This window comes from Plecotus auritus (genome assembly GCF_963455305.1).
Source record: "Plecotus auritus genome assembly, chromosome: 8".
Classification (NCBI taxonomy): domain Eukaryota; kingdom Metazoa; phylum Chordata; class Mammalia; order Chiroptera; family Vespertilionidae; genus Plecotus; species Plecotus auritus.
The window spans coordinates 170936428-170961044 of record NC_137782.1 but is presented as its reverse complement, the minus strand read 5'-3'; the positions used below and the strand labels follow the sequence as shown (position 1 = coordinate 170961044).

The 24617-nt window shown below is 44.3% G+C and overlaps 1 protein-coding gene across 1 annotated transcript in view; it reads right to left on the bottom strand.

Annotated features, from left to right (window-relative positions):
* Positions 1-23660, bottom strand: part of NBAS (NBAS subunit of NRZ tethering complex) — a 211088-nt gene extending 187428 nt beyond the window's left edge. The window contains exons 1-9 of the mRNA XM_080683646.1: positions 23494-23660; positions 21513-21567; positions 19487-19523; positions 18561-18638; positions 18205-18252; positions 16138-16181; positions 4079-4212; positions 3185-3318; positions 2119-2217 (exon numbers count right to left, since the gene is read on the bottom strand). Of these exons, the coding sequence (XP_080539772.1) occupies positions 2119-2217; positions 3185-3318; positions 4079-4212; positions 16138-16181; positions 18205-18252; positions 18561-18638; positions 19487-19523; positions 21513-21567; positions 23494-23610 (746 nt within the window). The 5' untranslated portion in view covers positions 23611-23660. The remainder of the gene's footprint in view (positions 1-2118; positions 2218-3184; positions 3319-4078; positions 4213-16137; positions 16182-18204; positions 18253-18560; positions 18639-19486; positions 19524-21512; positions 21568-23493) is intronic.
* Between the last annotated feature and the right edge of the window lie 957 nt (positions 23661-24617).

Sequence of the window (24617 nt, the reverse complement as noted above, 5' to 3'; positions counted from 1 at the left end):
AGAAGACAGCCTGAGGAGGATGAAATAAGGTCATCAGGCTGTGAGTTAGGAAACGTAAAAAAGAAGAATCAAAAACAACAAATCCACAGAGCTTATCCCAAAGCCTCTATTAATCTCTGTTTTATATTACCCATTCACCACCTTGATTTCTCTTCTGCAACAGGGCTCGCTGCATCAGGCAAAACCATGCATTTCATAAAACCTTGAGTCTGTACATCACCAATTTATCCCAACTCCACTCGGGCTGATTTATTTCACATTTACAAAATCCGTGTGGATGATAAATATCACAGACTCGTATTACTAGAGCAACCAGAAATAAAAATGTGAGGAACATGTCAGCTTCTCTCGTTTAAAAAGAACACCTAATGGAAAACATGAACAACCTAGCAAGATTTTTGTCATGCACAACAGGGCATTTCCACATACTCCTTGCTTTAGAACCATTTCCATCCAGAAACCTTAATGCGGTCATCCATCCCACGCTGACTGCTATCAAGAATTGTACTGTATATGATTGCAGAACCAAGAAAAGACCCCCCTCTGTGGTTTGATAATATATTTGTCTCCAAACTTTACATGTAAAGACCATTCTCCCCCTAAAAATATACCTACAATTTGTTTAGATCCTGGGCCAAAAAGTGAAAGCATTCAGAATAATGAATGTAATCTGACTTACAACAAACTGGTATCATGTAACAACTATTTTCTGATCATTTCAAACCTATGGTCCCAAGTGAACCCCACTTAGCCCCCTGAAATACTGCTAGGAAAAAAGGTAACAAATATTGACCTTTGTAAAATATCCAAACAATGTAGTCAGTGTGACATAAACAAACAAGAGAAAACCGCAAAGGATTAAGACATAAAATATACTTCTTTGAAAAGGGACAAGAAAAATAAAACAGAAAAGCGGGGGATGGACCAGAATATCAAATAGAGAGAAGAAAGAAGGAAGAGAAAAATCAAAACAGAGAGACCATTTCCTTCTGCACTCGGGAATTTAGAGTTACTGGTCCAGGGGGCCCGAGAGGGAGAGGTATCAATGAACAGAGCTTACACTAGATGCCGTGACTGACCAAGATGTACATGACGCGTTCTTTGCCTTCAAGTACCTGGCGTTCTAATGCGAGATATAGGATCTATTCTTTAGAATAAAAATAATAATAAAATGTGATATAACAGTAAACATAAACAGTGCCCAAATGTGGCAAAACACAAAGCAATTCTGTGTAAGAAAAGGAAGAGGTCCTGCTGCCTGTGGCCTGAACTAGTCCCTCTGCACCCGAGTCACCCGGCTCTAATGTCTCCCAACTGAATCCACCGTCCTGAAAACATGCCTGATCACATGTCCTCGTCTCAAACACGTACCTCCCCTGGAGAGCAGGCAGCCCCGTAATGCTCCCAATCACCTGACCTCACGCTCTTTCCAATGCCCAGTCTCCCAGCACGCCCATCCCGTCCTCCCCTCCCACACACCCTGCAGTGTCAGCCACGCTACACCTCCTGCAATTTCACAAAAATGCACCGTGGCGGCCTTCCTCTCGTCACTGCTCGCACTGTCACTTTGTCTGGGATGCCCATCATGCCCACACCATACCCATTCTCCAAAGCAAGTGCCACCTGCACACTTCCCTGATCCTACACGGAGGGAAGCTCTCCTCCCTCTGGATCCCACATCACTTTATCTGCACCCTGTTAAGACCCTTGCTTCTTTCTAGCTTGCGTCCCCATATAACACACGCACACACACAAGCACATATATAACATATACGCACATTTAAATAGCAAAAACTGCCTCGCTGGGATGGCTCAGTTGGTTGAGCCTTGTCCCATGCACCGGGAGGTGGCAGTTCGATGCCCAGTCAGGGCACACGCCCGGGTTGCAGGTTCCATCCCCAGTCGGAGCATGTACAAAAGGCAACCGATCCATGTTTCTCTCACACTGATGTTTCTCTCTCTCTCTCTCTCTCTCCCTTTCTCTCTCTCTAAGCATATCCTCAGATGAGAATTTAAAAAAAAAGAAGAATCAGAAGGGACAATTTCTCTCTAAAACTGTGCCACGACTTCCACGTCCACCCGATACTCCACCCAATGTGAGAACAAGTGCTTGCGTACCTGTGACCAGGATGGTAAACCGCTGTGTTGACTCCACGGGGATAATGGCCACTGAAACTGAAACAGTGACTCTCCTGATAGCTCTGATTTGTTCCAACACTAATTGGAGGAGGTAGAAAAGAAACACATGCCATTAAACCACAGTGAGATGCCACTCAGTGCTCACTATAATTAAATCTAAACGGCAGGTAACACCGAATACTGCCGAGGATGCAAAACAACCAGATGCTCAGACATTATATGGGAATGTGAATGATATGAAAACTTTAGACAAAGGTCTGGTGGTTTCTTATAAAGATAAACTACATCTACCCTATAACTCAGCAATTCCACTCAGAGTCAGTGAACCAAGGGGAATGAACATGTGTATCCATAAAGACTTGGACAAGAATGGCCATCGTTTTATTTGCAATGTCCAAACCTGGAAACTCAGAAGTCCAACAACAGAAGAATGGATAAGCAAGTCATGAGTGCTGTGGACTGAATGCTGGCGACCATCCCTCTCCCCACCCACCCTGCCCCCCTTTACAACGTCTAAACAGAAGTTGCTCCGGGAGTGCGTGTGGACAGAGATTTGCTGGAAAGGGACATGAGGGACGTTCTGTCATGATAGCAATGTTCTGCATTTCAACAGGAGTTTGACCTACACAAGTGCATGCATTTGCCATAACTCCCTGGCTGGTACACTTAAGATCTGTGCATTTTGTTGTATGCAAGTTTTATCTCAAAAGAAAGAAAACTATAAGCAAATATTGAAGTTTAATTAATGACAGGCATACTAACGTATTTAAGTAGTGACTCTGAAACTCATTAAAAACTAGGATTGATGAATGGCTGGATAGGAATGTGACCCAGCAAGTACAGTAAAAATGCTAGTAGAATTTAAGTTGAGGTATCTGAGTTTTCACTATACAATTCTTTCAAATTTCCTAATATATTTGCAATTTTTCATAATAAAATGCTGGGGGGAAAAAAGAAACAACAACAGCTGACACTAAGCCAGAGAAATAAACACTATTTTGTCAAACAGGTCTTCCCAAACAAAGCATTTTACTTTCACTTTCACCTTACAAGGTAACTTCTAAGTTCTCCTCGGTAATTGATGACTAAGAGTTCTGCAGACCACTGTGCACTTGCTTTATATTCCAGAAAGATCAACCCAGCAACGGCACAGCTCAAATCACCTGCTAGACTCGATGCCTGCAGAAGAGGGGGAAGTTATTAAAAACATAGAAGTTAACATCTGTATAAGTGGAAGATACCCGAAACATTGGCCTTACCAGGTGACTCTACGTAAGATAGCCCCAGAATTGATCTGCCAGTCAGAGTGCCTACAAGTAGACACCAAGTCTAGACCAGCCTCCCAATCACAGCTGGGACCACAGCTGCCTCCTTGGATGAGATGTTCACCTAGATAAGTTAGCCTATGTTCACTGGACATCCATAGCCAAACACACACACACACACACACACACACACACACACACACACACACACACAGTAATGCCACCATTCGGCCTCAAAGGAGTCTAAGATACAGAACTCAGATAGAAGCCTTCAGCTGTTGATTTCTACTTCCAGCAGTAACCAAAGCTAAAAAAAAAAAAAAAAAAGTCTCCAATTACTGTCCATTTCCCTTTAAAGGAAAGGACATTTGAAAGTACTCACTTACTGCCAACTTCTCCCCTCACTGGAAGCTTATAACAGCCTTTGGTAACTCCACTCAGTACTTACTACCATGTGTTAGTAACGGTGGACTGCATCTGGATACCGCGTTACAAAATACAAAGAATAAACTACTTCATGTATGCATGTCTATCTAGATTCTGCACATCTTACGTTCACCATTTACTCTTCAGATTTATAGTTCTACTTCCCCTCTCTTCACGTTCATTCACTCGAGTGCTTACACGAAAAAGACATTGAAAAGCCATGTCACCAGCTGAAGGCATGTACGCACCGGGGCAATAACGAAGAGCTCACTCCCCATGAGGTCGAACACCCGCACGGTGCCGGTGCTCTCGGCGTAGGCCAGCAGCGTGCAGTCGTAGCTCCATGCCACACGCCGCCACTGGGGCTTCGGGTCTTTTGGCACTAGAACAAAGAGGAAAGAGTGCTTTTGCCAATGTATTATAAAGATCGCTAACACAATTACTGCAACTAACGTTAAGTGTTCAATCATATTACATCACCTCCTAAGGACCTCTCCTGCTTCGGTTCAACAGATGGGAACAGTTCCCTGAACCCACTTCAAGTAAGAGTGGGAAACCTGAACCATGGCCAGCTCTGCCCACACGCTTGAGAAGCATAGCCCACGGCCACCAGCGCTCTGTGAATGCCGAGCATGCCCTCGTCTGGTAAAGGCTCGGGAATAATATACCTCCAATACTTACGGAATTAAGAGATTAAAAGCATAGAGAGTGGGCAGAAAATAATTCCAATCCAATGACTGGAGTTCCTCAAAAGCAAAAATTAAACATTTTAACCGAGAGCTTTTAAATATATCAAATATAGATGCCAAGGAAATAGCATGATTATGCTGACAGTATCAGAAATATGTATACACACATTTAAAATATATATTAAGCAGGTGAATTGAAACTTGTTCTTAGTTCATCACACAATTATAAAATTTTGATAATCAGCACCTTAATAACTCAATACCTGTATTTGAGGTTTCTGATGGTTTGGGGTTTATTTTTGTTTTTTGGGGGTTTTTTTCTTCCATTTCCCCTGCTAGAATCTCAGAACTGAAGAGACAGGAGAATCAGTGCCTTTACCAATAAGAATTCCAGCCCGGCCAGTGTGGCTCAGTGGTTGAGCATCGACCTATGAACCAGGAGGACACGGTTCGATTCCCAGTCAGGGCACATGCCCAAGTTGTGGGCTCGATCCCCAGTGTGGAGCGTGCAGGAGGCAGCCGATCAATGATTCTCTCTCATCACTGATGTTTCTACCTCTCACTCCCTCTCCCTTCCTCTCTGAAATCAATACAAAGATTTCTTTAAAATTCCAAATGATCAGGAGAATCAAGGTGACATGAACCCAGAGCAGAACAAAGCCCGAGGCCTAAGCGTCCTGCCTCCCCCGCAGTGTGGAAGCTTGGGTTCAGCCTCCAAATCAGTTTCCGCAAAACGCCGCCTTCTCTCCTGTCTGCTGACCCCGGGTCAGCTTTGCCATCTGGTGCTTACTCTCACAACCGTTTTCCTTCCTACCTGCAGCCTCTTCCCCTCTAATCCCTCCTCGATACCCTCCGAAGACATCTTTCTAAAAAAAGCAATCACAAAAAATAAAAATAAAAAATAAAATAAAATAAAAAAAGCAATCACATTCTCCTGCTGCTTTAAGGTCCCTGATGGTTCTCCATTTCCAATAGAAGCCAGTCCAAACTCCTCCACGGACATGAGGGCCCATCCCAGCTTGCCAGCGGCACCTCCCACCACCTCTCCACACGTCTGGGAGCCCACCAACACCACGACTACCTGGCAAACAAGCTCACTGCGCGCACTCGAGTCTCTGCCTTGCGTACACATTGCTGCCTCTACCGGAAAGTTCGTGTCCGATATTACTCCGAGGGTTCATGTTTGTTACAGCCTGCCTTCCTTGACGCGCTTCAAAAACTGCCTGCTGTCTCTTCTGTGCCCCAAACATGCTGCGCGAAAGTCTTCCACAGCATTTAGCTCATTGCGCTATGCTGTTCACAAGACCACTTCCCCACCAGTTTCTGAACTCCCTGAAATCAGGGACAACGCTGTATCCGCCACGGCCGCCCTGGGACTGAAACACCGTGATGAGGGTTGCACTAAAGTCTAACTAGGGGTCCTCAAACTTTTTAAACAGGGGGCCAGTCCACTGTCCCTCAGACTGTGGGAGGGCCGGACTATAGTTAAAAAAAACAACTATGAACAAATTCCTATGCGCACTGCGGGCCCAGGACGCGTCGGCTGCTAAGCAGGACAGGCAGCGGCACCCGGCGGGCCGGACACATGTCCTCGGCGGGCCGCCTGTGGCCCGCGGGCCGTAGTTTGAGGACCCCTGGCTAAGCTCTCAGGAAAACCTGTATTAACAAGGTAAGGTATGGGAAGGGCTCAAGGACCACCAAACAATTACAAGGGAATTACATAACTGACGTCCGCTCCCCACCGTGGAACTCAGACTTCCCCCCATCTCTGGGATACCCGTATGCATATTCTGGGTAGGAGCACAGTACACAGACATCAGTGAGTTTCTTCCTTCTGACCCGTTTTCAACAGGGAGAAAGCCTGCAAAATACCCAGGGACCCTGGCTCACAGGAGGGTCTGGTGGGTTTCACCAGAGCCTAGAAGACATTGCGTACCCTCCGGAAAAGCAATCTTTTTTAACGGTAATAAAATGCGTTCTGTCTTCAGATAGCTTTAAAGAAAATCAAACCCGGAAGTCAACATGGAAACAAAATGATACACAGCACAAGAATACAAGATGCGCGCACACACAGATTCTCCATAAACACCAGGAGGACAATTTCATGCCCTGAAATATTCCTGTGCTGCAGAAAGACAGCCACACTTCCCCATGATTTCTGCTTTCCCTGTGACAACAGGCTTTGCCTCTTATTTCATTTTCCTGGGTAAACAGATTTACGCACCACGTTCTGTATCTGTTTGGCAGGAAGTTCTGTCTGAAGGGGACTTGTTTTTACTTTTACTCCTGGTTATAACCAGGGGCTCCGGGAAACTCAGCATGTGTTTGACCTGGATAAAGAGATGTTTTCATTACAAGGTAAGCTTTTACCTAACAACTGGAAAGTGAAGATTGTATCACTGGATGTTCCCAGCTGCCTGCGTGGCTTGGGAGAGCTGCAAGAGTCCATGGAGTTGTCTGAGAAGTATTCCCAAGGCTGGGGTCAAATTAGCCTCATCTGCCCAGCAGGCGTGGCTCAGTGGAGGAGTGTCACCTATGACCCAGGAGGTCACAGTTCCAATTCCCGGTCAGGGCACATGCCCGAGTTGCAGGCTCGATCCCCAGTGTGAGGCATGCAGGAGGCAGCCGGTCAGTGATTCTCTCTCATCACTGATGTATCTCTCTCTCTCCCCCCTGCCTCCCTTCCTCCCCGAAATCAATAAAAGTATATTTTTAAAGAAAAGGTTAGCTTCACAATGAAAGAAAAATACCACATGATCTCACTCATTTGTAGATAATAAAAAACATAAACTGATGAACAAAAAGATAGATACAGAGGCAGTAAAGCATCAAACAGACTGTCAAATTACAGCAGGAAGGTTAGGGAGAGGTGGGGGAAATAAGAGATCAACCGAAGGACTTATACGCATGCATATAAGAATAACCAACGGATGCAAAACATTGGGGGGTGAGGGCATGTATGGGAGTGGGGTGGGGGGGCAATGGTAAGATATGTACACATAAAATACCTTAATAAAAATAAAAAAAGAAAGAAGAGGTTAGCCTCATTTGACACCTGCCCGGTGCCTGGCGAAGCTAGCACACCTGCTCACACCCCGCCTGCCACAGCCCTTCGACCTGCCGCGTGGCCCAGCTCAGAGCAGGTCAGTGTCCCTCTGCCTGCGCACTCCCGCTGAAGCCTTCCCGGCTCCCGCATCCTTCCAGGCGCCACTGAGCAGCACGTCCTCGGCAGGCTTTCTCTGCCCCCCTTCCACGAGGCCTCAAAGCCCAGTACTGTCCTCAGTTCCAGCGATTCCATTTCCTTCCCCGTTCTTATCCCAAATAACAATGATACCTTTGTCTACTTTTATCGTCTCCCTGTTCATTACACTATAAATTCCAAAGTGTCAGGGCCTGCGCCCATTTAGGGAATAACTTGACCTCCAGTGTCCTCTGGTCTGTAATCGGTGCTCGGGTGCTAAAGGGGCGCGTCAATCCAGTGCCCGCATGCCCAAACTCGAAATGGAAATTGCCGAGGATTGAAAAATAACTATGGACAGCCACGAAACGGCTTGGTGTGACCTTGGGGGGCAGTTTCCTTTTGCAGAGTGAAGGATTCAATAAACAATCTCTCACATACATTCTTTAACTTTTTAAAAACTTTTTAATCATAGTTGACAGCCCGGTCGATGTGGCTCAGTGGTTGAACGTCAACCTATGCAGGAGGTCAGGGTTCGATTCCTGGTCAGGGAACATGCCAGGGTTTCGGGCTCAATCCCAGTAAGGGGCGTGCAGGAGGCAGCTGATCAATGATTCTCTCTCATCATTGATGTTTCTACCTCTTTCTCCCCTACCCTTCCTCTCTAAAATCAATAGAAACATATTTTTTAAAGTTACTGACAAAAATAACAATATATTGTGGGGGTTTAACATATGTAAAAAAATTGGAAAGAGTACAAAAGAGCCAGGAGTGAATGGATATATACCATGCAATAAAGTAATTTTTAATAAAATACACATTTTAAACCCAGAGCAAATGCTAAAAGGAAACAGAGATAAACAAATAGCAAGAAGGTAGAATTAAACCCAACCACACCAGTAACTACATTAAATATAAATGTTCTAAACATTCCAATTAAAGGACAAAAATTGTCAGACAGGGGGGCAGCAGATTCCATTATATGCTTACTATGAGAGAATTACATTAAATACAAATATACAGATTAAATGCAAAATGCGAGAAAAAGATATGTTATGCAAATACTAATCAGAACAAAGCTGGAGTGACCATGTTATCATTAAAACAAATTCTGCGACAAGAGTATTACTAAAGATAAAAAGGGACAGTTCTTCATGGCAAAGGATCCCTATTCAACAAGAGAACAGAATAATACGTATACACTTCTGGAAACTAGAACTCCTAAGTATACAAAGACTGATAGGACTAAGGGCAAAATAAATAAATACACAATTATAATTACAAGTTTCAGTTCACCTCTCTATGCAACTGACTGAATAGAGAGAAAATCAGAAAGGATATAAAATTTTGAACAATGCAAAAAATATAATTGACAATTATAAAACACTATAACCAATAACTGCACCATACCCAAAAATCAGATTCTTTTAAATTTTTTAATCAAATTATTTTTTAAAATTTTTGGTTCATGAAGACAGACCACATGCTCGGCCATAAATCAAGACTCAATAAACTTAAAAGGTTAAAATCATGTTGTATATGTTCTTTGACCACTACAAAATTAAATTAGTTATAACAAAAAGATGCTTAAATTAGAACAGCCTAAAATGCTTATATAAGAGGGGTTCAAAAATCAATGATCTAAACTTCTATCTTTCATCTAGAAAAGAGCAAATTAAACCTAGTAGAGAGAATGACATATTAAATATAAAAGCAAAAATCAAGTAAAACCAACCAAAAAAATCAAAACCTAAAGTTTTCTTATTGAAGAATCCTATATAATAAAGAGCTAGTATGCTAATTAGACCTGACAGTGGAACGAACTTCCGGAACGACCTTCCGGAATGACCAGTGGGCAGGGCCGCGGGGGCTGAGGCAGCCGGGGCTGCGAGGGCCAAGCCACTTGCACAAACTTGGTGCACCGGGCCTCTAATAAATTAATAAATTGGAAAAAACACGGCCAAACTGACCTAGAAAAAATGGAGAGAACACAAATACCAATATCCAGAACAACAGAGGGGACATCAGTACAGATCTGACAAAGGAGAACAGCAACGGGATAATAAGGGAATATTACAAACTATTTTAAGCCAATATATTCTATAATTTAGAAGAAATATCCATGAAAAACTAGAACAAAAGGAAATAGAAATTGTTAAAAGTCTTATATAGTTTTTAAATTTTTAATTAGGAATTAAAAACATACTCATCCACACACTAAAAAAAAAACCTTCAACTTTCACTGGTGAACTTTATCAAAACATTTAAGAAAAAAAATAATTCCAATTCTACACAAACCTCTGCTAAAGTAGAAAAGGAAAGAATACTGCCAACTTATATTTTGAGACCAGCAAGAATACTCCGATACCAAACCAGAAAGACATTTAAGAAAAATAAAATCAACAACCCAATATCCCAGGAACGTAGATGCAATCATCTGCGACCTGTGCTCTGCACAGCCACCTGCACCAAAGCCTAATGATGGCTCTTCTCACCTTGCATGAGGGATCAAGTACAGCACTGGGCTGCTTACTGCAGCTCAGAGATCAAATTTACAGGCACTTGCTGGATGACGTGGGACACCTATGTCCTAACATCTAAGGTGTTATTCACTTAAAAAAAAATACTTTGGAAAGTTCTTAAATTTCAACCTAAAAGACTTAACAATCTATCTTTATGTGAAGAAAGCAGATTATAAAACATTTTATTTTCACAGATCACATCGATAGTAATGGGCACTAGCAGAAAAATGTCTTAAAGAATAGGTCATAAAATGTTAATACTACTGATCTCTGGATGGTGCATTTATTTTTATTTTCTACTTTTTGCTCATTCTTAGTTTCTAAAGTTTTTTTCTGAGAATGTGTATTATTTTTTCAACACAGAGGATTTTTTTCTCCCACAAAATACAAAAAGGGGAAAACCGTTATCACATAACCGGAGGCTCCCGAATTACAGTTCCATAACGAAATGTTTCGTTTCAAAATCTGGGTGCTTCAAGTAGTCTATGCTTCGCAACCTTATTCAGGTCAAGACACACACGGAAAACGCTGTCTGCGTGGCACCGAAGGGTAAACTGATGAGGCTGCTGGAAACCAGCGGGAGCCGGTCGGAGCTCAGGCTGTCACAAGGGCCCTGGGCCAGTGGAGGGCGGATGGGACCCCACAACCTGGCGTAAGCGGGCTGCGGCTTAGCACTGGGAAGCCCTGGTCTGTGGTATCTCAGAACCAGAAGATGCAGAACATCTCCTGATTAACACAGTACAGCTTTAAACTGCATGTTCTAGCTGCAGGGCACTGATCCAGAGAGGGAAAGACTGAATTCCTCTTTATGGCCTGGCAAACAGAACCCAAACAAGCTGCAACGCACATTTAAAACGTTCTCGAATGGCCTACATCTTATAAAACAATAACTGAAAAATGCCAAAGTGGAACCAAACAGCTCCTATTTCGGTCCGCAGACTCCGAAATATGTAGTTTCAAAAATGCATTAAGAACAACTGGCTGTGTTTCTCCAGGCATTGGCACGAAACATCATTTGGCATATGAGAGTCATTCCCATAAAGATGAGCCAGATAATAAGCAAATGATCGTTACCTCACATTATATGAAATGGAAAGAAGCCATTAATGCAGCATTACGGTCATAAATTCCCACATTCAGAAGCCAACAAAATAAAACATTAGCTCTCAAAGCATCGTTATCCCATCCAGGCTGCCACATTAACGGTACACACTAAAACTCTAACAAGTACTACCATTTGGGTGAAAGACTGAAGGGTGACGCTTCCCATTTTCACGTTAACTTGTGTGTTTCTCAGTTTACTTCCTGGCCAAGGGCAGGTGTCTGATGTCAAAGCTCACAGGGACCCCGTAAGTCTGAGTCTGGGCATTCCCAGCAGCTGCTCAGACGCCCACAGACGGCTCTCCAAGCCCTCACTCAACACAAGGGCAGCACTGGGGGAAAGGCAACTGAATATCATCCTCAAGTTATGCTTCTGGGAACTTTTTGGTCCTTATACATGATTTAAGCCGGGTCTGGTCTACTTTAATAGAAAGTAAATTCAGAAAATGCTAGAGCCCCAAGCTTTAGAAATTCGCTACTCCCTTCTATTATTCTCAAAAGGATACTATGCAAACAGGACTCCTTATCTGTCCTTATTGTTCCATTCACGGTATGTACATGCATTTGTGTACATTAGGAATAAAACCCATATCATGACAACTATCCATAAATTTATATATGCTTAACATAAACATAAACGTATTATACATGAATTTCTAAAACTGACTCATAGGAAATAGGCAAATATACTTTATTCAGACATTCACTCATAAAAATCATTTTAACAGTCCTCAAGTGCCAATACCCACGTGACAGGGTCAAAATTTGAATGCCAAAAATTCTGTGCCTACTAGGAGTCAGACACCATGCCAGGCACTAGGAATAAAAAAATTATTTAAAATTTAAATTTAAAAAACATTGAGTAAGACAGGAGCTCTGCCTTTATAATTGAACTATGAATCAGACAAGCAAATAAACCATTAGAACAAGAAAGTAGATTAGGATACAGTGAGGAAGGTTTCCAAAAGAACGGATGCTGGAACTACAATATGTGCGACTAATTAAGTGTAACAGTGGGAGCTTCCAGGCAAAGGGAACTATCAGTACGAAGGCATGAAAAGAATGATGGGACCCTGGCCAATCTGCTCAGTGGTTAGAGTGTCGGCCCAAGGACTGAAGGGTGGGGGTTCAATACTGGTCAAGGGCACATACCTCGGTCTCCAGCCCGGTCAGGCGCATGCAGGAGACAACCAACCGATGTGTCTCTCTCACATCCATGCTTCTCTCTCTCTGTCTCTCCCTCTCCCTTCCACTCTCTCTAAAAATCAATGGGAAAATATCCTCAGGTGAGGATTACCAAATCAAAACAAAAAAGCACGATGGGGTTGGAAAACTGCAGACATGTGGCGGGGGGATCCACAGGACGGACAGACAGACTGTGAAAGGTCTCATGTCCTGAATTAGAAACTCTAACCTGCATTGTACAGTTAATGGCAAATGACTGACAGATTTTCAGCAGAGTAACAGCAGCAGTAATAGCTTAATGTCTCTTAAATACTTACAAAGTGTCAGACGTTATGCTAAGAGCTTTATTTATATTTTGTATGCTCAGAGCTTAATTTATTTACATTAGCTCACATAACTTTTCCACAACCCAATCTATAAAATCATACCCATGTTACAGGTAATTGAGACGCAGAGAGGTAACGGAACTTGTCCAAGGTCACCTATCGGGAGGACAGGGGAGCCAGATCTGAAGGGTAACATGGTAATTCTCTTTTATGAGTGATCAATTTGGCAAGCTGTGCAAAGCTGGATTAGTGAAGAGCATCTGGAAGAAAACCGTCAGGAGACAGTCACGAGAAAGCAAGTGAAAATGTTAAAAGCCGGAACTGGGGCCCGAGGGCTGAGCGCAGGGGCGGGAGCAAGAGTCACCTAACCAGACGCCCAGGCCGGGTGGAGTCACGGGGGTGCTCCTCCACTGGGCCATTCGGCGCCACTGCAAGGACTACCCTGTGTCTCCCTGCCTGGGAGTGCACCTTCAGTCTAGGCAGCCGGTATCATTCCTCACTGCAGACATACACAGTGCCTAGGACGGCGCCTGGCATGCAGTGGCAAGCTTAATATGTATTTGTTGAAGAAAGAAGGAAGCCAATACCGGTTTGGCTCAGTGGATAGAGCGTCAGCCTGCGGACTGAAGGGTCCCAGGTTCGATTCCGGTCAAGGGCACGTAACTTGGTTGCAGGCACATCCCCAGTAGGAGGTGTGCAAGAGGCAGCTGATCGATGTTTCTCTCTCATCGATGTTTCTAGCTCTCTATCCCTCTTCCTTCCTCTCTGTAAAAAATCAATAAAATATATTTTAAAAAAAAAAGAAGAAGAAGAAAGAAGGAAGGGAGAGAAAGAAAAAGAAGAAGAAAATGTCTACATTTCTGGCTTGATACAGATAAGGGTACCCTGACCATCCAGGGAACTGAGCAGAAGAACAGATAACAGCAGGGAGGGATAAGAAGTTTTACATTTGCGTGAAGTCATAAAATGTGTATCTTGTATGTCAAGAGAACTCCATAATATTGAATTGTACCCCTGCAACTTGTACAATTTTATTAACCAATGTCACCCCAATAAATTCAATTTTAAAAAGAAGACAACTCCATAAGAACTCTACTACTACCTTATCCACTAGTACATACATGTGGATTGTTTAGGAATACGGATTCTCTGACACACTAACAGAAAATCACCATTCATATGGGAACTCAAAACATTTTTATAACATTTAATGCTAAATCTTCTCAGTGCATCTGGATGGCGGAGAATGAGAAAAATTAGAGGAAAACTGGCCCCAGGCCACCAATGTGCATTTGACAAAGAGCTTAAAGACCAGCATCTCCGTGGGGGGCTCGGGGAATCCTCTGAGTTCACCATTTTGTACATTTCAAAACAATCGATGCCTCCCTTCTCCATGCTCGCTTTCACTGTCAAATATTCATTTTACCCTAACGCTGCTTTAAGATAACTTATGTGCCACGTTCTTCCAATTAAATGAGAAAATGCAGCGCCTGGCACGCCGTAAGGACACTGTAAATGTGTGTCATCACAAGGACCAGGATGGTCATCATTACGATTCCCACGACTACCACCGCTAAACTAGCACAAGGTCATGCAGATGGAACTGCAGGTCCTGAAAATAAGCATAAGTAATGGGTGCACTTACCTACTAATGCCTCTTCACTGCCTTCCTGGTATACGCTTCCCAGCTACCTTTACACACCCTGCTCCTGCACATAAAGCACCCCCCCCCACCCTCCCCACTGCTCCCACCCTCTACTCACTCTTTAGGTTGCTTTCCAAAAGTCACTTTTTCTCAACAATCTCATCTCACACTCCTGGTTAGAGATTCTCACCCAACTCTGTATTTTTCCTTCATCAGATCTGTCAAAGTTTACAATCATGTACTTAAGTATCTGTATGAGGTACGGGACCACGCCTTTTGCTCACAATAATACACCTAGCACCAGGAATGATTCATCCTATATAATAAAAGGCTAATATGCAAATAGACCGAATGGCAGAACAACCAAACAAGCAGACAACCAGTCGCTATGACGTGCACTGACCACCAGGGGGTGCATGTGGAACATGGCGGGTGTCAGCCGTGGCAGGATGGTGGAGGTGAGTGGGGGCTTCAGACCAAGGCGGGGTGCTGGTCGCTGTCATCGGGGTGAGCCTCTGGTTGTTACTGAAAATTCTTTGCTCCCGCGCACCGCTCGCACCTCATGCTGGCGCCAGCCCCACTCACACCTGTTGCCAGCACAGGAGCCACCACTTGCACCCACTGCCGGCGCCAGCCCCGCTCACACCCGCAGCCGGCGCCAGAGCCAGAGCCACCGCTTGCACCTGCTGCCAGCGCCCAAGCCAGTGCCAACCGTCAGATCAGCAGGTGCAAGTGGCGGCTGCCGGCCCCCATTGCGCCTGAGGGCTTCTCCACCTCCCCCTGCTCCTGAGGGGCAATTGGGGCAGCAGCTGCTGCTCGTACCCACTGCTGGCACCAGCCCCAATGGCTCCACGCCGTAAGCAGGCACCATCAGCATGTGGGAGCAGCGGGGTGGGAGCGGGGCTGCCGGAAGACAGGGGACCAGGGGTAACGGTGGGAGGGCCCGTGTGGGGATGCAGAGGATGGGCTGAGACCCGCCCCTCTGCCCAAGGCAGCCTTCCAGCCCACAGTTCCTTTCAAGGTGCATAAATTCGTGCACTAGGCCCCCAGTATTACATAAAACACACTCAGTAAATTCTTGCTAACTATATCAAAGAATGAACAAATCCAAATTTTTTTTAACTAGTCTGTATCTAACTTTTAAAATATATTTTTATTGATTTCAGAGAGGAAGGGAAGGGAAGAGAGAGTTAAGAAACATCAATGATGAGAATCATTGATTGGCTGCCTCCTGCACGTCCAATGGGGATCAAGCCCATAACCCAGGCATGTGCCTTGATCAGGAATCAAACCGTGACTTCCTGGTTTATAGGTCAACACTCAACCACTGAACCACACTGGCCAGGCTGTATCTGACCAACTCTTGATTTATACCAAAATATTTATTTCTTCACTGAATTCAGAATAAAAGACTACATCACAAAACTAGCTTAGGACTTTTTAAAAAGTTTCAATTTCTAATTTCTCCAAAATGCACATCCTAAAGCAAAATTAAGGCAGAAAGTGAAATCAGTTAAGATTTTCAAAAATTATTTTAATAAGCAGTCTTAATAATCTTTGTTAATAAATATTTATTTAATCTCTATTCTAACTTTTAAGAGATACTATAAACTACTGCAGACTTGAAATTTTCATTTTTTAGATATTTTGGAAACTCTTACCTTGACATTTCCCAATAATAGATGTAAAATCATCTTTGGCAGACCTGCAACGTATGCACAAAATGAAGACAATAGTTTTACATAACAACACTACTGTGTACTACCATACACCACCACAAATACTACAGACTCGACAACTTCTCTACACAACACTAAATCATTCCTGCTCTTACAGAGAGGGTTCTGTGCCTCAAATAAGACCCTTTCATTAGGAAACCTACTTTCTTCCAACATTTCTTTTTCATCAGAAACGGAGTTATAACAAGAATGAAGTGACACAAGCACAAGTGAGTTTAAACATAAAAACAACCAAATTGATAGATGACTGGATACGAAGACGTGGCACATGTAGACAGTGGAATACTACTGAGCCACAGAAAAGATGAAATACTGCCATTTGGGACAACATGGATGGACCTTGAGAATATCATGCTAAGCCAAATACGTCAGTCAAAAAAAAAAAATCAAGAACCATATGATGTCACTCATATGTGGGTTATAAAACTGAAAGCAACAAATGAACAAAGAAACAAAATCTCAAAGACACAGACAACAGTATGCTAGTTACCAGAGGGAAGGGGGGTGAGGGATAGTTAAGGGTAAAGGGTGTCAAATGTGTGGTGACAGAAGATGATTTGACTTTGGGTGGTGGCCACACAATGCAATATACAGATGACATACCATAGAATTGCACACTTGAAGCCTATATAGTTTTATTAACCAATGTTACCCCAATAAATGTAATCTTTGAAAAAAGAAGTCACACTATCAGCACAATTCCCAAAGAGATGCATTTCACATCGCTGCAACAAAGGGAAGAGGAAATGCTAGCCCATCCTACGCATACGTAAGTTCAAGCACTGTGCCCACGTGATGCTTAATGCTGCTGCTAAAGAAAGGAACCCCCTGTCACAGCCATGCCATGTTAAGCAATGTAGTTTTTAAAAGGCTGTCATTACTGGCCCCGGCCAGGTAGCTCAGTTGGCTATAGCAGTGGTCGGCAAACTGCGGCTCGCGAGCCACAGGCGGCTCTTTGGCCCCTTGAGTTTTTAGCAAAGGCCAGCTTAGGTGTACCCTAATTAAGTTAATAACAATGTACCTACCTATATAGTTTGTTTAAAAAATTTGGCTCTCAAAAGAAATTTCAATTGTTGTACGGTTGATATTTGGCTCTGTGGACTGATGAGTTTGCCTACCACTGGGCTATTGCATCGTCCAAATACACCAAGGCTGTGGGTTCAATCTCCAGTCAGGGCACATACAAGAAGCAACCAATGAATGCATCAATAAGTGCAACAACATATTCATGTTTCTCTCTCTTTCTCTCTCTCTCTCTCCCTCTCTCCGCCCCCGCTTCCTCTCTCTATATAAAATTAAAAAATTTAAACGCTGTCAAACACCATTTTGCTAATTACATGATGAAGGATACTTTCTTAGAGGGGCATGTTCATCTTTCCACTTCCCCAGATCACTCTGCTGTCTTTTAAGGAACTTTACTTTCTCAGCAGACGATGCGTATTTTCCAGAACTCTGGAATCCACTCTTGTTGGACGATGTGCTGTGAAGTCAGCTAAGCACACGCTTGGGAAGGTATTAAAAAGCAGGCGCTGCTTTGCTCTGTCGGCATCAAGCTGTATGTAGACGGACTGTGGGTCCACACAGGACCAAGACATACTACTTGAGACCAGTGATATTCTGTTCTCTCGAGACATTCGGTGGCATTACATGCGCACCTAGAAGGCTTCTAAGCTGGGCTTTCCGTGCGCTTTACTTTTAATTAAAATATCAGTTACGAAAGTGATAAAACAATAGCCACTAACTCAGGAAAACCAGTTCATTCTTTGGGACATTAGGAACAGCAGGCAAACATGTGGCACCTCTAAAATTGGGGACTACCCCTTTCTCCAGACAAGTCCTAACTCCTAGTTCTCAAGAAAGAAGCAGTGAGGCAGAAATGTGAGTTAATGATAAAGTCCCTTTAAATGTGCCCCCTTTAAAACTCTTAGTTCCCATCGTCAAGCAAATTGCTTCTCAAAGGACATTTTTAATATGAATATTAACAATTACCTGATCTCCACACACTGATCTTGAACAGCAGCCAAAAGCTTTCCATTGCTTTCATAGGGGAGAAAGAAGAAGAGAATCTGTATGCACATTTGTAAGTCTTCCACACACAGAGGGATTTTAAGAAGTTAAAATCATTATTAAATGTTTTCATCTTTAGACCTTGAAATTAGATGACATTTGGTACAAAAGCAGGCAAAATGATTCAACTATAGCTTGAATTAACACATTTAAACAAAGGGAATTTATATACAATAAATGTCAAGACTATTAAGCCATAAACACCCCAAAATGAATGCCATAAGGAAATTTAAATGCTTACCCAGGTAGAGAAACATGTGAATTTTATACATCCTTACCTTGCCAGGACCAAATGCCAGTTTATCTGTTTGTTAACCAAGCGAACCAGTCCATCAGGGAGCAAAAAGGGTGCAGGGCTGAAACCACAACACATTAGTGAGCTTAAAATCTAATCATGAAACACACACACACACACACACACGCAGGGATGGAACTACAACACATTAGCGAGCTTAAAATCTAATCGTGAAAGTTACATACACATACACACACACACACACACACACACACACACACCACAAAGGAAAAGCAGAAAACACTGGAGCTAGCCCTAGAGCGGAGCCAAAGTTCTCTTTCATGGAATTGCATTATCTGTATTCTCTCTGCAGCGTGTAAGCTTAGACGTCCTCAAGGAAAAAGCAATCCGTGGTAAAGAATGCCATAAAACTATTCCTCCACACACATCTAAAAGCTGAATTATATCCCTTGTCAGAATAATCATTTCTTTGTTCCTTTCAGGACTCAAAATGTGCACTGTGCCTGAAAACACACAGAACACTTAAAAGAATTCAAAAGTACCCAGGAACTGAAACCGAAAGAGCCTTCTCTGATGCACAAGAGGGGCTACGACAATAAGGACAAAAAAGTTGTTTAAAAGCTTTACAAGCGGCAGATCCCTCATGTGGACATCTGAGATAAGGCAGGGAGCCTTCATCATTCAGGATAAGGCTCGGAACGCTCACCAGTGAAAGCACACGTTGTCAGGAGACTATCTTAATAATGACTAAGGGAACAGAATCACCCTAAGTCTCTAAGATACCCTGCCAGAGTATGCCAAATACACGAAATGTCTGTTTTATAAACTGGGTTCACCTGACTAACAGCACCTATATCACAATTCAGTTGAGAAAACTTAAATCATACATAGGACAATATTGTTTGTATTTCATGTTCATACCATTTCTCTGTGGAATTAATGACTCACCTGTACCAGATGTACTGACGTAAAAATAATAAGCGATCTGTAAAAAAAAGAAAAAAAAATAGCAAAGCCAAATATTTCTTGATAAAATCCAAAATACACTGTAGGATGAGTCATTACAAAACACAGAGTACAACTCTTAAAATAAGAGAATAAATAAAATCTAAAACACACTAAATCTTTTACAAGATCATATGTTTATATTAAGTTCCAAGCTGGTGTATTCAAAACTTTGAAGTATTTCCTAACAGTACAAAAAGTAAAAGTGATTTGAGATGCTAAATTTTGCCAAACAGGCTTTAATAAAACCATGGAGTAAAAATCATAGTAACTGCCCTTTAAAACCAAAGTATTTTTTATTAAAAAATTAAGATACCATTTTATACTTTACAGCAAAAATTTTAATAATAATATATAAAAATGGGGAAGTCCATGAAAACCAATCTCTAACACATTATTGACAAATAATGTTTTATAGTATCTCGTTTAAAACATATATGTGCCTGTGAACATATGTGTATGCAGTTAAGTGTATATCACTGGGAGAAGGTCTGAAGGATAATAGATTACCTGTGAGTGGCAAAATGAAGAGTAATTGACTTACTCTAATTTGTGGTTACCTATATTCTCTAAGTTTTCTATAATAAATGTTATGACTTGTATATATTTTCTAAATTTCCAGAACTTCAAAGCATTTGTGATAACGAAAATTGCACATGCTAGCGATTCTTGTATCAGAAGATGAAATTATTTTATCTCTCTCAGAAAGTAAAATTACCGTTCATTTCAAATACTCAAACTCCTTGGAAACAAGCTCCTCTTTATTGTAGCTCACATTCACCCGCATAAGGAGGATAGGCTTTGGGACCAGAAAGGCATGCAGTCAAGTTCCAAATGAATGACCTGGGCAAGCTTCCTCACCAAACACCTGCACTCGGAGCAGCACCAGCTTGCTGGCCTGGTAGAGCCTTGGGTCAATACCCACAAAGCCCTCCCAGCCCCGGCTCACTGCGGCGAGTGCGATCCTGGGAGCCCAGCGTGCCGTCCGCCAGCAGTTAAAGAATGCCCTGGTTCCTCTATTATGTAATTTGGATAACCCTGGCCCGATGTACCTGAAACATCATGTATGCCACTTAAAACAGCCTGCCACCGTCTTCTCACCTTCAATGTCCACACTCTCTGAGGCTCAAACTCGGCTTGATTTTCTTCGTTTCTTCTAGAACACATCCATAATGGCTAACTCAGGCCATACCTTAGCTCTACGCTGCATTAAAAGTGTGTGCGTATACACACACATACATGCAGACATATATGTGTGTATATATACGTACCATATCATATATCATGAAAATATATACATATATAAAATTAAACTCAGGTAACATGTGTGCTCGTCACTTTTATCAGGTTCTACATTAAAAGTCTAAAAAACACACTTTAAAATTCCTAAACTTTCTAAAATAGCACAGGTCTGAATGAAATGGGGGGGAAATTACCTACTAACTACATACTTATCCTATCTAATAAAGAGGGAATGTGCTAATTGACCATCACTCCATCACAAAGATGGCTGCACCCACAGCTGAGGCCAAGTTGCCTTAAGGAGCCTTAACAAGCAATCAGCAGGGACCTGAGGCTATGCCCTCGCCTGCCCCCATGGGACTTGACAGGGGACCTCAGGCCGTGCCCCTAGCCCTGGTGTCAGGCTGGGGGACCTCAGGCCTCGCCTCCTGCCTTGGCACCAGGCCAGGGGACCTCAGGCCACACTCCCAGTCCTGGCGCTGGGCCAGGGGACCTGAGGCTATGCCCCTGCCCAGTGGGGCTTGACAAGGGTGAGTCTGGCCGGGTCTGGATCTAGCCCAGTGCAGGGCAGGGCACAGCCAGGTCTGGGTCTCACGCGATTTTAAGGCACATGTGCGTGGGCGGAAACTTGACTCTGGGTCCCCCTTTTAATGTGCACGAATTTTGTGCACTGGGCCACTAGTATGTATATAAATGCATGTAGAAAAAATAAATAAGCTATACGTACCTCGAACAGCTTTTGTGATGATGAAGGACGCACCATGTTTTCGGTTGCCTCTAGGCTGCAGATGGAAAAAAAAAACAGAAACAAAAAGCTTACATTTGAGAATGTTCTAGTCATCCTTACACATTATGTCAGGTTCTATTTCTCTGGGACTACTCAGAGCGCTGGGTACAAATTACCAGCACTTAAAAACTACTCGTAGACAGAAACAGGTAGAAGCAGGCCTGGGGAGGGTGGGCGTACAAGTGAGCATAACGCAGCCACAGGCATTTGTGAGGATGAATTCTGCAGAGGATAAGGAAGGATTCAGCCTGGAAGCTATTTCATATCAAAACACCAGTCCAAAGGCAAGAGAAGTCCAGGGCAAAGACCGGTGGGGGGCTAGAGAGGCCCAACACAAGTTCTGCTTGCAGGAAAAGGGGTCATTTAGATGAGTAAGTTCATCTCTTAAGACAAATGCATTGAATGTTTTATATCCACAGAGAAAATGCTAGGAAGGCACACACTGATGTATAATTGCTCCATTAAATAAAGTATATTTCACACAGGCTGTGTGGGCTAAACAATTCTAGGCACTACACATACTGAGAGCCATGAGGTTTCAATGTAAGTTGATGCTGTGCTTATTTTTTTAAAAAAATCAATGTATAACGTTAAATATTCTGAATGATTATTGTAATTAACCAGTGAGTGCTAAGAGGCAGAAACTTATCCTTATCCAACCAATAGCAGCAGCTATTTCATAACCTATAAAACAGTCACACCGATGAAGACAAAGAGAAACTAAATAAATCCCTGAAAAACAGTAATATACACAGATCTCTGCCAGCCTACAAAATACATTATTCACGACGAGCAGAAACTGCAATGGGAAGGTTAAAGAGAAACGACCAACTTCACAGGAGGATGAGTCGTTTCTTGTGTCTAGAAACACTTTTGAAAGATTTTGTAAAAGAGAATCCATAGGGACTGGACTCCGTGATCTTCGGTAAAAGTCCTTTTCCGCCTTGCTGCACCCTCTGAGTCTGAACCAGAGCTGGCCCAGGTGAGGCCCTTAATCAGTATCTGCCGGATAGACGTGGATTCCTGCTTCCTACTCTTCACCCTGCGCCGGGGAGGTCCTCTCTAGGGAACTGGGAACCCCAGGTCCATGTCAGGTTACCAAGCCCTGCGACCCCTTCCTTAGCAGAGAGCCCAGGCCGGGTCAGGAGCGCCTTACTCCTCAAGCCTGAGGCTGTTACAGCGCTTAGGGCTCCGGCGGGTGAGGAATGTTGACTGGGTTGTCTCCCCTCCACACTGCAAGCACCGCCAAAGTGATGCGCCTGGGCGCCCAGCACCTGGCGCAGTATCTGGGCCACGGACCGACACACACCTGCACGTCCTAAGTGCTTGTTTAGTGAAATACACAAGAGCTGGCGCAACTCAGCTCCACGCAGGAGTGAAGGCTTGATGCCCGCTCCGTGGCAGCCCGCCAGAAGCTCCAAGGACTCCGGGTCCCGCTGCAGAGGAGGGCCCGCCCTGGCCGCCCGGGAGGGGAGGGGAGGGGAGGGGACACGCAGCCAGAGGTGAGAGGGGCAATGGAGTCCGATGCTGCAGCCCCTTCCCAGCACCGCCCGGGACAGAACCAGAGCCCGCGGTGCCGCCCGGGACAGAACCAGAGCCCGCGGTGCCGCCCGGGACAGAACCAGAGCCCGCGGTGCCGCCCGGGACAGAACCAGAGCCCGCGGTGCCGCCCGGAACAGAACCAGAGCCCGCGGTACCGCCTGGCCACACCAAGCCCGAAGCCGGGAGGAATCTCGAGAGCTGGGCTCCGGGACCCAGACCCCCGCCCGCCCGGCGCGCCGTTGCTAGGCAACAGGACGCGCGGCCGGGCCCAGCCCCCCCCCGCCCACCAGCACCGCCATCCTACGTGGCCCTTCCTACGTGGCTCCGCCCGTGCGCCGTCGCGACAAGCTGGCTCCAGCTCTAGAGGGGCCCGGTTCACCTGCACTTCTGTCTCCGGGGGCCACTCGGTGTTGACCAGCAAGTCATAGAGAATCGTCTCCTCCTCGCCCTCCGCGGCGCCTGGAGTGACAGCCGGCGCGGACTCGGAGGCCGCCATGATGTCCGGGCCTGGCAGCGAAGGGAGCTGCACTACGGCCTCCCGCGAGGGACAAGCTTCCCCGGCCGCGACCGCTCTTCCTGCCCGGGGCAGGGGTGGAGTCTACGGGGCTGAAAAGGAAATGTTAGGTTAACCGCGTCGTGCAAAGGAATACGAGGACGATTGCTTGTCTGGGCTATGCCTGGGTTTCTCTGCGCTCCTTGCGTATTAATCTGCGTGAGATCAGCCAAGTCTGCACCTCTCTTCCGCAGTCAGCTTCTGTAAAATGAAAATGGTACAAAGGGTCCCCCTGAGATGCTAGCATTCCTCTATGGATTTGTTGCCTAATAACATGGAAAGATTGCAAGTAGTGTTTTTTTAAATAAGCACCCAGAAGTTAGGCGACGCCACAGGTTAAGTCAATAACAGGTGTCAAAGGAATGATGCTACAGGAGCTGGGAAAAGGCGGTGAGGGCCAGCGGGGTCTGTGCTTAGTTTTTGCAAAGGACAAAAAAATGGGGGGTGACAAGTGTTAGGGGAAAGAATATGGGGAAGGCGAGGGGGATCTGGGGAGTTCAGGGAAGGTGGTTGCAAATTTAAAAAACTGTCACTCTCCGGAGACAGCACAGAGCCCACAGGCTCAGGGCTCAGTCCCACAAGACTGCCGACCCCCCAACCCCCCAACTGTACACACCTCCCAACACACGCACCTCAGATGCCAGATGCAAATCCCAGATTATCACCTGTGCTTCTGACAAATCGACTGTAGATCAGAGATTTCAAAGACTTCCTTCGTGGGTTCCGGTAATTTGCTAGAGCAGCTCACAGAACCCCTTTTAATAACGGAGATGATGAACGGCTAGATGCATAGGGTCCCTGACGACAACCTCAGAGTTCATCACAGTGCCTGGAACAGAGCACAGGACAAAATATATATTACATGTTGAATAAATGAAAAACTGCCCCAAAACAACTATTGACTCCTTGTACTTCTCCCAACAGCTGTCTTTTCATCAAATCCTCAGTTG